Source organism: Giraffa tippelskirchi, chromosome 5 (genome assembly GCF_054371585.1).
Source record: "Giraffa tippelskirchi isolate mGirTip1 chromosome 5, T2T-mGirTip1v1.2.pri, whole genome shotgun sequence".
In the NCBI taxonomy this organism is placed as follows: domain Eukaryota; kingdom Metazoa; phylum Chordata; class Mammalia; order Artiodactyla; family Giraffidae; genus Giraffa; species Giraffa tippelskirchi.
The window spans coordinates 21,942,517-21,957,324 of NC_137279.1; the positions used below are offsets into that span (position 1 = coordinate 21,942,517).

General features: G+C 46.6%; 1 protein-coding gene and 1 long non-coding RNA gene across 4 annotated transcripts in view; one reads left to right on the top strand and one right to left on the bottom strand.

Annotated features, from left to right (window-relative positions):
• Positions 1 to 14,808, top strand: part of ASTN1 (astrotactin 1) — a 345,878-nt gene that overhangs the window by 239,210 nt on the left and 91,860 nt on the right. For all 3 annotated transcript variants that reach the window (XM_081493881.1, XM_081493880.1, XM_081493879.1), the window contains exons 10-12: positions 2,644 to 2,781; positions 3,275 to 3,425; positions 12,003 to 12,169. In XM_081493881.1, the coding sequence (XP_081350007.1) occupies positions 2,644 to 2,781; positions 3,275 to 3,425; positions 12,003 to 12,169 (456 nt within the window). The remainder of the gene's footprint in view (positions 1 to 2,643; positions 2,782 to 3,274; positions 3,426 to 12,002; positions 12,170 to 14,808) is intronic.
• LOC145507397 (uncharacterized) lies at positions 1,942 to 6,732 on the bottom strand. Its single transcript, XR_014054832.1, has 3 exons — positions 6,185 to 6,732; positions 5,349 to 5,931; positions 1,942 to 3,466 (listed from the first exon to the last, which is right to left on the bottom strand). It is a non-coding gene; the product is annotated as an uncharacterized LOC145507397 (long non-coding RNA).

Below are 14,808 nucleotides of genomic sequence, written 5' to 3' on the forward strand. Positions count from 1 at the left end.
AACCTCAGAGGGCAGCGGTGAGGATAAATGATGTAGTTCTACAGAGCACCTGCTTTATAAAGTTCTCAGTAAATGTTAGTCTCTACCCACACCTGATTTTGCTTCACCTACAGGACTTCTTCACCTTGACCCTACCAGAGAGTGGAGGTTTCCTTGTTAACTTGGTAGAGTGTCATGTTTCAGAAGCTGCTGTGCATTGAGGAAGATCTTTATCCTATCAAATCCAGATCCATCTCGACCATTAAATGTATTCAAACCCAGAGATTAACCCATATCCTGTTTTAAATGAACAAGAATTTCCACCACCACCTCTATCTTTAAATTGGGAAATTGGGATTATATCTGGTAGCAGCCTGTTCAAACTAAAGAACATAACTAAATCTCCTTGTTGATCAGTCAGTAAATATTTATGAGGTGACCTTCCTGGGTCATAAATTATGTTTGGCAGTGGGGAATACAAAGATGACAAAGAACTGTCCTCTGCCATCCAAGAGAGAATATTTGTATGAATGGTGATGGACATGTGAAAAGGTGGGTATAGATCAGCATCTTGGGGTGACAAGGCACCATGTGCAGAAGAGAGTCCCTTACTCAGCCTAAGAGTGTGAAGGCCCTGGAGAGCTTTCAGGAAGAGGTGGGGCCTTAACTGAGTCTTAAAATGAGTCTGGCAAAGGAGAGGAAAGAAAATTCAGAAGGAAGGAGTATTAAGAGCAAAGGCAAAGAGATGAGAAAATCAGGACAACTTTAGGAGCCATAGTCCAATTGCATTTTAGGAACAGAAAGTTTGAAGTGATTTTGGTGAAAGAAGCCACTGGAGACTGACATCTTTGGAGACGTGGACTGAGTTCTCTGGGTCTAAAGTAAAGGGCTAGTCACTGAGTCATGTCACGCTCTTTATGACCCCACCAGGCTCTTTTGTGCATGGAATTCTCCAGGCAAGAATACTGGAGTGGGTTGCCATGCCCTCCTCCAGGGGATCTTCTAACCCAGGGACTGAACCCAGGTCTCCTGCACACACGCACATACCCGCCACATGCCCTCCCCAAGCGTGTGTGTGTGTGTGTGTGTGTTTGTGTGAAGGAGCTGGCATGCCTTCAACTTCACCAGGCACAATTTCACAGAAGAGTGGGGTGGTGGGTCTCCTCTTCTGTCCCCCTAGTAATGAGCTTCCCTCATCTGGTGCAGACAGCTCCCTGCATAGACATCACCCCACCTATTGCCTCTGGCTCCCATGGGTAGGGAGAATTGAGTGCCTCCTTCAGAACAAAAAGCATCTCTGCTATTTCAATGCTGCCTAATGCAGAGGTGTGCCCCCACAGGTCAGAGAACTAGGGCACCGAGAGTCAGGTTGGGAATCAGGGAGAAACCTCCCCAGTCCTGCCCAAAACCCAATTGCTCAATGGTTTTGTCCCCCATCCACCCTCGGCCCCTGCTTTCTCTTCTTTCAGCTCCTCTACTACCCAGGTCTGTCATTCAGGGAGTGGATGAAAAAGCATGAGGCTTAGTTACTAAGTAACTCATGAGCCTTGGTCGGTGGGGATTCTCTGTGGCCCACGTCCTGGACAGGGCTACACGTCTCATAAAAGATCTCACGTCATCAGTCTGCTTTCCTAGCATCTCAGGCAACCTGGAGCGGCAGGGGGTGAGGGGGCAGTGGTGGAGAGAGGAGCGTGTGGGTTAGGGGAGAGAAAGGAGGGGGACCTGCAGTGGTGCTCAGCGACCAGCATGCTAATGGAGCTGGTGCTGGTTCCGTTTAATTGTACGCATCCTTCCATTGTTCCACCCTCCGCATTAAGTGGGAAGGGGACGCCAGACGGCCACAGCCTCGTGATATCCCACCCACGCTGGCTTTTATCCCAGGGACTATTTTTGACTGTGAACACAGAGCATTTGAATGCCTTTGAAATCAAATGAATGAATAAATAAACAAATACTCTCTCATGGTTTCCTTAAGCCCTCCCGTGAAATGCTGATTGATTCCTTTATTCCTTTTAGCCCTTGTTATAGGAAAAAAAAAAAAAAATCTTCCTTGCCTCTGGAGGGTTAGCGCCATTAGCTAGGGGTGTGGGTAGAGAGAGAGCAGAGAATACATCTAGGCTTGCCTTGTTCATCTTCTTCTCTCCCCCTGGGAGGCTCCTGGCTTCAATAGTTTCCCCTCCCATCACACAGCAGCCAGAAAAAGGGCGTTTTCTTCTTTCCTTTCCTTGGTAGGGTTCCTCCAGGCACAGAGTGAAAGCGTCGCTACCAGTGTGGGTGTGCAATTTGAGGGATGGGAATGGTGGGAGGCTGGTATGTCTTTTCAATTAAATTGTTTCCAGTTATATCTGACTTAAGATCAGGGAAGCCCAGCTTCAAATCTGAAGGAAACTGGAACTCGATATCTTATGGTTTGAAGAAGAGACACTTCTAACAGCTGGCGAGTGGATGGCATGTTGAGTTCTCCAATGGTCTGGATGCGTGAGCAGGGGTCGGCCTCTCTGCCTCCATCAGACTCAATTATCTCATCCATAAAATGGCAATATGCTCTCTTTTTTGGAGAGGACTACACAGGTTGAGAAGGAAACAGCTGGAGTTAGGGTGCCAGGTCCTCCGGTGGTGTTTAATCACCCAGCCCTAACCAGGTGCTGTTGCGTGTCCCTGCAGATTCACCTACACGCTTGGGGAGGGCATGTGGCTGCCGCTCAGCAAAAGCTTTGTGATTCCACCAGCTGAACTGGCCATCAACCCATCAGCAAAGTGTAAGACAGACATGACAGTGATGGAGGATGCTGTGGAGGTCAGGTGAGTCCAGCCTCTGGGCCCTGGGTTTGGGAGACTGAGAAACTACCTGAAGGTCCCGAGCGCTGGGAAAGGAATCAAGCTGGAAGGAGAAGTTGGCAGGCTGCCTTCCGGTTCCCCAGACGCAGTGCCAAGATCTACTCTATGTGGGTCAATATTGCACACCCCAAGGCTCATGCACCGAGAGAGGACATAAAATGAGAGTTTGTAAGCACTTCCTACGGCCCCTCAGGACTGACAGGCAATAAAATGTTAATTTCTTTGCCTGAGTTTAGACCTCCTTCTTTGACCAGGTGTTACTGCCTTGGCTTATTTCCCGGAAATGGAGAACGTCCATAATTTGTTAGTTCAAGGCTCCGAGTCTGGTTGATCTTTAATATTTGTAAGAGAGAGTGAGACATGATCTAGTCGGCCAGACAGGAACGTGGGATGTGAAGCTTCCTGTGGCATCTGACGTCCCCGACCTCCTCCCACCTCCTGCCGCTTCTTCCCACAGAGAGGAGCTGATGACCTCGTCCTCCTTCGACAGCCTGGAGGTCCTCTTAGACTCCTTTGGACCAGTCCGTGATTGCAGCAAGGACAATGGGGGCTGCAGTAAGAACTTCCGTTGCATCTCAGATCGCAAGCTGGATTCCACCGGCTGTGTGGTAAGTCTGCCCTCTAGAGCTTGTAATTTCAGAAAGTGGGGCTACAGGATAAGACACAATGAAGATAGAGGTGGACACATAGTGTGAGTAAAGCAGAGGGTCAAGCGTGATTCCTCCCTAGCTTTAACTACTGTCTAGTCTATGTTACAAATTTTCTTTTGACAGAGCTAAGGAGCTAATTACCAGCCATTGAATCTAGAGATATTTATGCAGCACCTACTGTGTGTACTGTAACTATCCAAAGAAAATGTCATGAACTGTGTAGCATGGTTCTTTCTTTATAGTCTTGCATTCTAGTTGGTGAGAGATACCCTCAAACAATTTGAGAACTAATTAACTGCTCAATAGTAAAATATTGACTCCAATAGGAAATAGACTGTATTTACCACAATAGGAAATTCTAGAAGAAGCCTAACTTTGTTTAGAGTCAAATTACATTGACTGTAATAGGAAATTTTAGAAGACACCTAAGTCTAGAATGATAAAAGAAGTAAGTTATGCCAGGAATGGCAGAGAAACAATAAAAATACATCCCCTTTGAAACTATGGCAATGAATTCTTGCTTCATCAAAGGTGGTTTCCTACTTTATTGGTTCTAGTCCATGGGGTCGCAAAGAGTCGGACAACGACTGAGTGACTTTCACTTTCACTTCATGGGCTTTGACGATGTATAAACTGTGCGATGCTATGACCTACAAAGACTGTTTGGGCTGGAGTGGACTAAGCTGTCTCCCATGCCATGGATGTGAATACTGGTGGATCCACGTAGGTGAATGGAGGCAGGAGCAGGTGGGCAAGCCTTTGACTGCTGGTGCCTGTATATTGGTCATTTTCATGCCCATCAACACTACTATCAGTTTTCAGCCTTCCCTTCTCTTAAGGATGGAATGATCCAGTCCTCACAGAGAAGAAAGGGAATGGGGCAGAGAAGAGAGACAGGAATGCTGTACACAAAGTTGGCATGAAGGAGGGGAAGAGGTGATTCACTGAGACACGTTGTTATCCAGTGTTTCCGGGCAGAGCTGGGGGCTTCCAGCTCTGGGGAGGATATGAGCTTCATCTTGCTTCCCAGTCTGACAGCTGTGCTCTTGTAAAGGGACCCAGAGCAGGGGCAAGCTGGGAGGATGCTGGGACAGTTCCATCCTTCACCCCCCCCCCCCACTTCCTTGTCTCTGAGCACCTGCTCTGTGCAGGGAGCTGTTTTCCATCAAAGATGGATATGTGCCTGGATCCAGGGTGGGAGTCTATCAGCCCTGAGACCTCCCCAGACTTCATAGATTGGGCGGCAGTTGACAGGAGCCTGATTCTCCTTAGAAAGGACAGAAAATGAAGAAAAGAAAAAGAAAAGAGACCTGAGGGGCAGGGAGGTGGAGGACCTGGCCAGTCCATCAAAAAGAAGAGAAGGCAGAGAAGACTACCTGGAAACAAAGAAAAGTGCTCTTTAGGTCGTGTCTCCCAGAGACAGTCAGGAGTAAGTAAGTAAGCACCCCTAGCTTCCTATTCCACCTTCAGTTGTCTTAAGCAATGAGCTTCCCAACTGGCTCCCTCAGGACAGTTTCACTGTCTAATGGAGTTCCCAGCTGAGACAGCTGTTGTTGTTTTTGTTGTTGTTGTTGTTGTTTGTTTTTTAACTATTCAACCTGCATTTCCTCATCCAGATTTTAACCTTTCCTTCCTTGGTGCTCTCGGGTGGGTCGTTCAAAGAACTGAAACCCTGCGTGTGCACCTATGTACACATCCCTCCCCTCGTATGAGTCTGAGTGTGCCCACGCAGACACACACGTGCACATGGACCTATTCCCCATCTCTTCCCGTTCCTCTGCCCCTTCTCAGAGCCCCTCGGGGTTTGCCTGTCAGCTGCCTTCTCTTGGTGATCCTAGGTCCTTCCACTTGGCATACTGCCATGCTGATGTATTTTTGTACCTTTGACTCTGTGATCTGTGAGATGGAGCTCGGAGCTTGCAGGAATAGTTCCGATGAATATGCATTTGTTGTAGGGCCGCTGCATTTGCAAATCAGAGCCACTGAGAAGTCACCCAGTTACACCCGAGCTTGGCATTAGCATAAGACTTTGAAGTCAGTGGTCCACGTGGCTCTTGGAGGGAGGAGGGGGCCAGGCCCATTCAAGTGACTGTTTCTCATTGGCTGTGAAGCCCAGGATCCCTGAGGCAGAAAGGCTGGGGCTTGAAAGCTGACCACATCATAATCTCGTGACCCCACTGAGAAGACTTGACGCAGAGCCTGGTCTGACTCCACCGAGCAGCAGCACCCTCCTAAAGCCTTGTCATCTTAGCACAGCGGCCCTATGTCATCAGGAGGTGGGCCGGGGACAAGGGCATCAGCTGTAGCCCCTGCAGTTTGAGGGAGAATTGGCTGCCTTCCTCCTTTCCATCCACAGCAACCCTGGCATTCAGTTCTCTGGGCGCTGAACTGATAGGCTTCCCCAGAAAGGCTTATGCTGATGAAAGGAGAGGAGGCTCTCAGAGCCCGCTGGCCCTGTCGGGATCTGGAAACGGGACAGAGATGTGGGGAGAGACCGTGTTCAACCACAAATTTTCCTGACTGAATTCAAGCCAGACAGGTGGGCTTGGTCCACATTCACCGCTCAACCTGCCTTCTTTCTAGGAAAGCAGGGCATGTCTCTCTGCTATGCATGGACTCCCACAGGGTTAACTGCTACCCAGTTAATTGCCCTGTTGTTTATATAGTCTCTGGGGACAGGAAACAAATGCCCGTGAAAAGCACAGCCCTGTACCAACCTCAGTCCACTCTGTTCCAAAACAAACCACACTCCATGGGCAGGATTGCTGAACCCAGGAATGGTTCCTAGAGCAGAGATCCACCTTCCACCATGGACAACGGGTCTTACTGCTTCGCATTGTCCTTACTGTGCCGTGGTGGGTGGGAGCAGTGGTTACCACCTGTGTAGCACAAGGGTGTGGTGCTCTGTTTGGTGGAGCCCCAGGGCGTCCTGCAGAGTCCCTGTGGCCTATGGCTGCTATGACAAACTACTCCAGGTTTGATGGCCTAAAACCACAGCCATTTTCTTTTCTCGGTAGGCGAGAATCCAGTTCTGTGTCACTGGGCTAACACCCGGGTGCAAGCAGGGCTGCGTTCCTTTCTGGAGGCTCCATTCCTGGCCTTGTCCCGCTTCCAGAGGTTGCCAGCTTTTGGGGACTCACGGTCCCCTTCCACCACTTTTAAATCAGCTTTATTGCATTTTCCGGACCGTTCTTCTGTACCACATCTTCTCTTCTGCCCTCCCTCTTCCCCTTTAAGGACTCCTGTGATGCCGTTGGGTTCACTTGGATAATCCAGGGTCATCTCCTCATCTCAGGAGCCTTAAAGAGCCCCTTTTGTCACAGGTTCTGGGGATTATGTCACAGACATCCTTGGATACGGCAGTGGAGACTGGGGCAGCCTTGGTGGGTAGAACACCAGTCTCCTCTCTCCCAGCTTGAACCAGAGCATCTTCCTTCTTATCAAGCCTACCTGTTGAGGTTTAATGTAAGACTTTATTTGAAAGTTTGAGAATGATTTCCAACACTATGAAACTAAAAATACTATAAAATGGAAAGTCTGTGCTCTAATGCTTCTTCCTTATCTTCACATTCATCCCGACAGTGCCCACTTCCCCAAATGCCTTCTGCTTCGGGAGGTGTCTGCACATGCGGAGATGAACAGACTGTGGCCTTGGAAGGAAGAGGTCTGCTGTCCTGCTTCTCATGTATTGAACACATGACCTTCCTTGCCAGAGCATTATACTCTAATGAGCTTTGAATTACCCAGCGACCCTGCTGCCCTTCTGTCCACTTGCTGTCCGCAGTGGTTTCCCATGAAATGTGTCATTTCACCTCTATTGGAGCACAGCTGTGCAGAGACCATTACAGATGACCATCTCTCTGTAGGACAGTAAGCAGAAGGGTCTGCCTCAGAGGCTTTCAGAGAAGTAAGGGCAGGATGTTGAAATATAAATTTAATTCCATCATCAAACTTTTCCCCCTTGGGAGAAGTCCTGCATGGCTTGGGCTTACATGTCCCCATCAAACAGCGAGGGAAATCATTATTTATAAGAGGAATAAGACTGCTGTGTTGTAAAAAAAAAAAAAAAAAGAGCCTGTTTTGAGTGGAATTATACTTGTGTATCTTATGAATCATCCAGGTAAGGCAAGGCAGGCTCAGCTGCAGAAAGTAGTTCCTCTTCTCTCAGGGACCCTGAAGACACCCTGTATCCATCAGTCATATTCATCTGCCAACAGGGCCTCCACCTCACAGTTTGGAACTGAGGTGTGTGTGCCTCAGGCTAAGTGAGATTTGACTAGACTCCCAAGTAATTAATCAACCAAAAAGCATTGGTAGAAACAGAGGGAAAAGACAGAGAAGAAAAGGAGTTGAATGGGGAAAATCATTTTAATCTCATTAGCACATTGTCCTTTAGACCAGTAATAAGTCAAGAGGCCATGAGCATCTCGTAAAAGATGATTAACCTTGTGTATTTTAGGGGTCACTGAAATATAGCTCATTTATTAGACTCTCTTGATGGGGGAGAGTTGTTGCCATAATAAATGGAGTTTTCTTCCTGGGACTGCTAAATGTAACCTATGCACAAAGACGGTTTAAGATCTGACCTTGGGGCTCAATCCTGATCAAAAAGTTCTCTCTCTTTTTTTTTTTAATTAAAAAAAGGTTTTGTTTTTATTTTGACCATGGGGGTCTTCGTTGTGGTGCGCAGGCTTCTCTAGCTGCAGCACAGGGTCTTTCTAACTGTGATGCACTGCATGCGGGATCTTAATTCCCTGACTGGGGATTGAACCTGCATCCCCTGCATTGGAAATGTGGATTCTCAACCACCGGACTACCAAGGAAGTTTCCAGGCAGTTCTCTTTTAAGGAAGAAGTGGAGGGATTGTCCACAAGCCAGGAGAAGAGAGCAGCCAGTCCTTGAAGAGGGAAAATACAAACTCCTCCTGGAGGCAGGATTTCTCTCCTGACAACTTATCTCTGGCTTCAAAGACTTCTAGGAAAAGGCCATGATTTAGAGCCTATAGTTGCATTGTATTTACATACAGATTTTTTTTTCACTTTTAAAAAATTTATTTATTTTAATTGGAGGCTAATTACTTTACAATATACATACAGATTTTGAGAATCTCAAAATGTGATGACAACAGCACAAAAAATATTCAGGCAAAAACAGAAGCAGATTTATACCATGGGAAACTTGATTGATTAGACTCCTTGGGGATGGGAATTCTGGTTCAACAAGGGTTAAGAAGAAAACTATTTTTGGTTTCAGCTGTTTTATTTTTTCTGGAAATCTTTCAAAAATGTTTTACTTTGAACTGCAACCCAAGTAAGTTACAGTGCAGTAAAGATAATTGCATCTTTTTTAATGATTGAGAATCTTTGTCTTGCCTTCATGGTCATTGCTTTGAATGGTTTGCAGTGTTTTGTCCTATAAATATATGCACCCATAATATGGTGTGTGTGTGTGTGTGTGAAGAGAAGAGGAGAGAGAGAATATCAGACTGAATCTACAAATCCATAATTGATTCCAGAATGTACTCTAGGAGTTGCTTAAGACAATCAGATAAACAACACATCTGCAGGATTTCTTTATTTTGTTGACACGTTGACTTATTTTTTAGTAATCCCAAGATCCAGGTTTTTTTTTCACACTTGAGAAGCAGCGTGGCTGAGTGGAAGAGACACAACTGAACTTTGGGGTCAGATAGAACTAGGTCGAGATTCTGATTCTGCCATTTTCTACCTCTGTGACTTTAAACAAGTTACCACTTAATCCTTCAGAGTCTAAGTTTTTTCTTTTATAAAATGAGGGGGGAAAAGTCTAATTGTGTAGTTGGGATTGAAGATAATTTATGTAGATTGTTCTGTGCATAGATTTGCTTAATTTCCAATAGCTGTTATTATTATTTTTAGCTTTGCTTAGGAGAAAAGAATATCCAGCTTGGACAAGGCAACTAACTCTGTCTTCTTTCCAAATCTCCTGAGAAAGTGTAAACATCAGGTGGTCCAGTTTGGCACAGCAATGGTTATCTGACATCAGGGCCTGGCAAGATGCCCATGTGCCAGGTTTGGGGAATTCTGGAACAAAGCCTGCTCGGGTTTCTTTGGTGACATCTTTGTCAAACATCACGCTTGATGGGGCATTCTGAAACAAAGCTGGTGGTTGAGAAGATGGGGAGTCCTGGCTGATGACCGAGACAGCTAGCTGGGACAAGGGTTGAAACCACGTGAGGTGGGCGTAACAGGAGCACTGGCTTTGTCTCTCTGATGGCTTTTCTCAAGCTTCATAGAAGGAAAAAAAAAGAATTCGTGGCAACCAGTGCAGCCCATTTAATTCCAATCAAACGTCTATGTTTCAGTACCCACATCCATGCCTGGGCAGTCTCACAGCGGTGAAGCCAGCTGCCTTCTGGTGCCACATCTGGCCTAACAGCTGGGTGGCCAAGAAAGTGGATGGGTTGGGGGGGCTAACAGAATGTGGGGTGCAATCCTCAGCTGCCTCGTTTGCTTGTTTACCATCATCTGAAACATCTGGGTTTGCACGGCACGAGGAAGCCCTTGGAAGCATCTTTAAATGCTGTCACCTTCCAGCACTCCAGCTGGCTTCGTGGGGAAAGAGGGGATGGACCAGTCTGGGAGCCTGACAGGCCCATGGTGGGGGGGCCATTTGTTTGGGAAATTGCAGAATTAGTGTCAGCAAACAGTGTGCATCCTGCTGTGATCTTCAATTGGGAAGCATGGAGGGTGGGGAGGTGGCTTTTCAGGGCCACACCTGCGACAGCTCCGGACTACTAGGCCAGGATGCTTGGCAACCAGGAGCAGGAGCCAGCCAGGCAGTGCGGCAGGAGGAGCGGTTTAACAGGGTTCCACTGAGTTTTTAAAGGCATTTTTTGGTTTGGTTCTAGTTTTGGAGGAGTGTGTTAGCTAGCTGATAGTAGGTCAGATCTAGACAGACCTGCCCAGCTCTGCCCCATACAGACTGCTGGACCCTGGGCAAGTTATCTGTCTCCTTCCATCCTGTTGGAAAGAATCAGTTGTAATACAGACGTACAGGCTCTATTGCATAGACAGAGGAAGCAGGTTGGCAAAAAAAAAATATCCATCGGCTTTTAGATGGAGTCCGGTGAGGTGAGAATTTTATGCATTAATTGGCAATGCTAATAGTTTCCAAGTCTGTTAAATGAGAATAATAAGGGCTTCCCAGGTGGTGCTAGTGGTAAAGAACCCACCTGCCAGTGCAGGTAAACATAAGAGACACAGGTTCTATCCCTGGGTCAGGAAGATCCCCTGGAGGAGGGCATGGCAACCCACTCCAGTATTCTTGCCTGGAGAATCCCATGGACAGAGGAGCCTGTTGAGCTACAGTTCATGGGGTCACAAAGAGTCAGACACAACTCAAGTGACTTAGCACGCACGCACATGCATGTAACAAAGCACCAGCTACTAGTAAGTGTTCAGTTTACGGTGACTGTTGCATGAGGGCCTGATGGAGCTGTGAGGTGGTGACGGTGCAACCAAGTCACGGACTCCACAGCCAGCCAGCCAGGGTTTCAGGTATGGTCCTTCTGTGATCAACCATGTGACATTAGGAAGGTTAAGCTTTCTGTGCCCCAGTGTCTTCACATGTAAATTGAGGATGATCAGCCTGCTTACCTTATGAGATTCTGTGAGGGTTACGTAAGTAAGATGTAGGAATGTCAGCCATTGCCTGGCTTATCACGGGTGCCTTGTGAGCCTTCCTACTGCTCACCAAGCCTCTTTGTCCTCCCTGAGACCCGATCAGTTATCTCTTCCTGGATCACCTCCTTTGCTGTCATTCTTGAGAAGTTTATTGAGGACATGGTAGTGTGGAAAAAGCTAAATGTTTTACCCTGAGTGTCCAGGGAACTGGGATAAAGCCCAAACCCAAGTGTGGCCCCTGTGGGTCCTCGAGCTCACGCCCCTGACTGTGTGTCTTCCCCCAGGGCATCCTTGAGGCAGGAACATCACAAGTGCAGCCGCTCTCTCTAGGAGAGCCGTCAAACCTCCCTTTAAGGTCATGGAGAAGGTCCATTTCCTTCTTCCAGCTCGCAGCCCTGACTTAGTCCGCTTTCTCAACACTGCCATCCGTTACCAACATTGACAAAGTGCTTTGAATGTAAAATAAAGTCCCATCAATCCAAAGTCCAAACAGCAGCATTCCCTGCCCCTTGCCCAAAGGAATCCCTGCGAATGCATTTTAGTTCTGGCCCATTCCTTCCACTCTCCTGCCAGCCTAAGGCCGGGCCACCTCGGTGCTGTCTTGCCACCATGCTCCCTTCCAGCCTGCTTGGAGGGATCCACTTTAATACAGATGTGTGTGATCTGTGCCCAGAGAGAAGAAGCGAGAGGTCAAAATAGGTCCCTGCTTTTACAGGGAGTCCAGCATAGCGGGATATTCGTGCACTACTTACTAGTGTTGACGGTTTCAAGTCTGAGTGCTAAAAATAGGCGTCAGTGGCTACACTCTGGTTCCCAGAGAACCCCAGCCCCTGGCTCACCCACCTGTGTGGATGCTTTCTGATTGTGCCAGTGCCCCTCTGGACTCAGCCCCATGAAGGACAGCTCCGGCTGCTACGACCGCCACATCGGGGTGGACTGCTCTGATGGCTTCAACGGGGGCTGTGAGCAGCTGTGTCTGCAGCAGATGGCGCCCTTCCCGGATGACCCCGCTGTGTACAACATCCTCATGTTCTGCGGGTGAGTTGAGCTGCCCTCTAGGCCAACCCACTGGCCAGGCTGTGAGACTTTCAGGAAAGGAGATCACAGAGAACTGGTTGACCAGGACCAGCCCTTAGGGTCTGAGGAAACTGCCTTAAGGACTGGAAGAGGAGCATTTTTAAAGTCAGAGTTGGGAAGACCCTCAGGGAAAGTCTCGTGTCAGCACTGACAATAGGGAAAAACCCCTAAATCATTGCCAGCTTACACTAGAATTTCCAAACTGTGTTTTGTGGTGCTATGTTAATTGCTTTGTGACAATAGGATGCTATGGTCCAAAAGCCTGGGGAAGATTGTGTAAAGCGAATCACTTATCAAAGAAGGGAAGAGGTGGGAGTGAAGGCATGGTTAAATTCTGCCGCCAAAGTCCCAGCATTTGGTGCAGCCATACTCCCTCAGATGTAGACAATCTTCAGTGTAAAGAGCCGTTTCCCGAGAGCAGCTTGGTCCTGTCATTTTTCTCAGGCTCGCCCCATGAGGGCAGGCGATGCCACACCATTTTACAGATGACAGAGCTAAGTAATGCACCTGTGAGGCTGAGACCCTCAAGACTGGGGAGTTGCTAAGTGGGAAGATCAGCACTAGAATTCACCCCTTTCTGGTTTTTCAAAAATTCTGCAGTTCCCTCAAAATTTAAATTTATACCACTGACTGGAATTATATTTAAAAATATTTTCATGGTGTATTTATAAAGTAAGTAAAGATTTGGCCTGTTCTTCTACAGCCATGGTTTCCTCCCCCTCTTCCTCCAGCTCACCTCCCCCACTTCCTTCCCTGTCCTCTCCTGCCTGTCAGGGAGAGCACTGATTTTATGCCACATACCATGCAGGCCACAGGGCTGCAAAGATGAAGGACATGTAGTTCTTGTCCTCAAGGATCTCACAATCTGATAGGCTTGCAATGCAAATCAGTGTTTATAGTAATAAAGCTATGCTGGATTGTTGCTAAAAGCCAGTGCCTGCCTTGAATAATAATCATGAGAAGATTATTCAGTGGACTAGTAATGTTATTTTATTGTATTTCATTTTATTTTCTTTCTTTGCAATTGAACAATATTCCTGTTCAGTTTTTTTTTGTAAAATCCCATCCCATAAACGGAAGCATGATCTCAATTGTAATGCCTCTATAATGGTATCATTATGATTGACCCACTTCGATTAATGAAGTAAATGTAGCCGAAGTTGCATCGCATTCATTTATTTAATAAACATGTTTGAGCACCCACTCTGTGCAGACAACCTAGTTAAGTGTCACATGTAGGAGACATAGCAGGATGTGAAGTCTGTTCTCCTCCCTCTCAGAGGAATTTACAATGGGACACACAGCCAGGGCAACAGAGAACGGGATAGTTGGATGGCATCATTGACTCAATGGACATGAGTTTGAGCAAACTCCGAGAGATAGTGAAGGACAGGGAAGCCTGGCATGCTGCTGTCCATGGGGTTGCACAGAATCAGACACGACTGACCAGCTGAACAACACTGTGCAGCCATGAGCACAAAGAACAGTGGAGTTGGGGCAGGGGGAAAGGGCAAGTTGTCGAGATGCTCAGGGTGGACTGAGAGGGAACCTTCATTCCTTTGTGGGTCTCAAGTCAAGTCTGTTACTTAGACCATGCAGTAGGTCCCTAACTGGACTTTTCTTTCCTATTTCATCAGAATTTGGTACACATGTATATTTAGCACTCTCCAAGCCACTATATATAACCTGCCAGAAGAAGTGCTTGATTTGAGGTTCTTTAGGAAGACCAAATCACATGCGCTTATAATTAAAGAGCTCAGCTTACACCTGTTCACACGATATATAAATGGTAAATGGGAGATGCAACAACGTTGCATTAACATAGGCTTCATTTGTACTTCTGCTAATGAGGATAGCAACATTTAATGAGCACCTACTAGAAGCTAGGCACAGGTAAGTTCTTTATGTTCTTTATCTTATGCAATCGTCTCAGTAACCCAACAAAGCAGCTACTGTTTTTCCCACTTTTACAGATGTGGAAACTGAAGCTCTTGAGAGATCAGTCAACTGATTCAAGGTCATTCAGTAAAGGGCAGCATTATTTCCATGATCAAATTGCTTCTCAGCATTTAAAACTATGATTATTTGTGCCTCTCTTTAGAACAGAGGTCTTTATCTTTTTGCAACATTTACTGTAGAAAGCAATAAATGATGTGTTTTAATGTCATGAACATCTATAAATTCTAAATTTGGAATGTTTCTAAGGAGAGACCCAAATTAAATCAATATGCTTTTAAAATGACAGCTTTATCAAAATATTTCTCACTTGAAGGAACAAATTATGTTCTTCTCACTAGAACTACAAATAAAACCCCATTAATGACTTATGGGTCATTGACCCATATTTACCAACATCAGTATTGCTCTTCCATTAGAGTAACTGCACATGTTTAATGGGGAGGACACCCAGGAGGTGTCCACATGGCATGTCCTAGTAACTATTTCGTTCAGGAAGGCTACTCTGAATGAAGGGGGAGTTAATACAGGTTGATCTTGTGTTTGGACACATTGAAACAGAACACGGCTGCAAGATGATCAATCTTTTTAATTTCTTAGTTGACTTGTCACAGGACCAGATTACAAGGTTATTAATTTGTTAA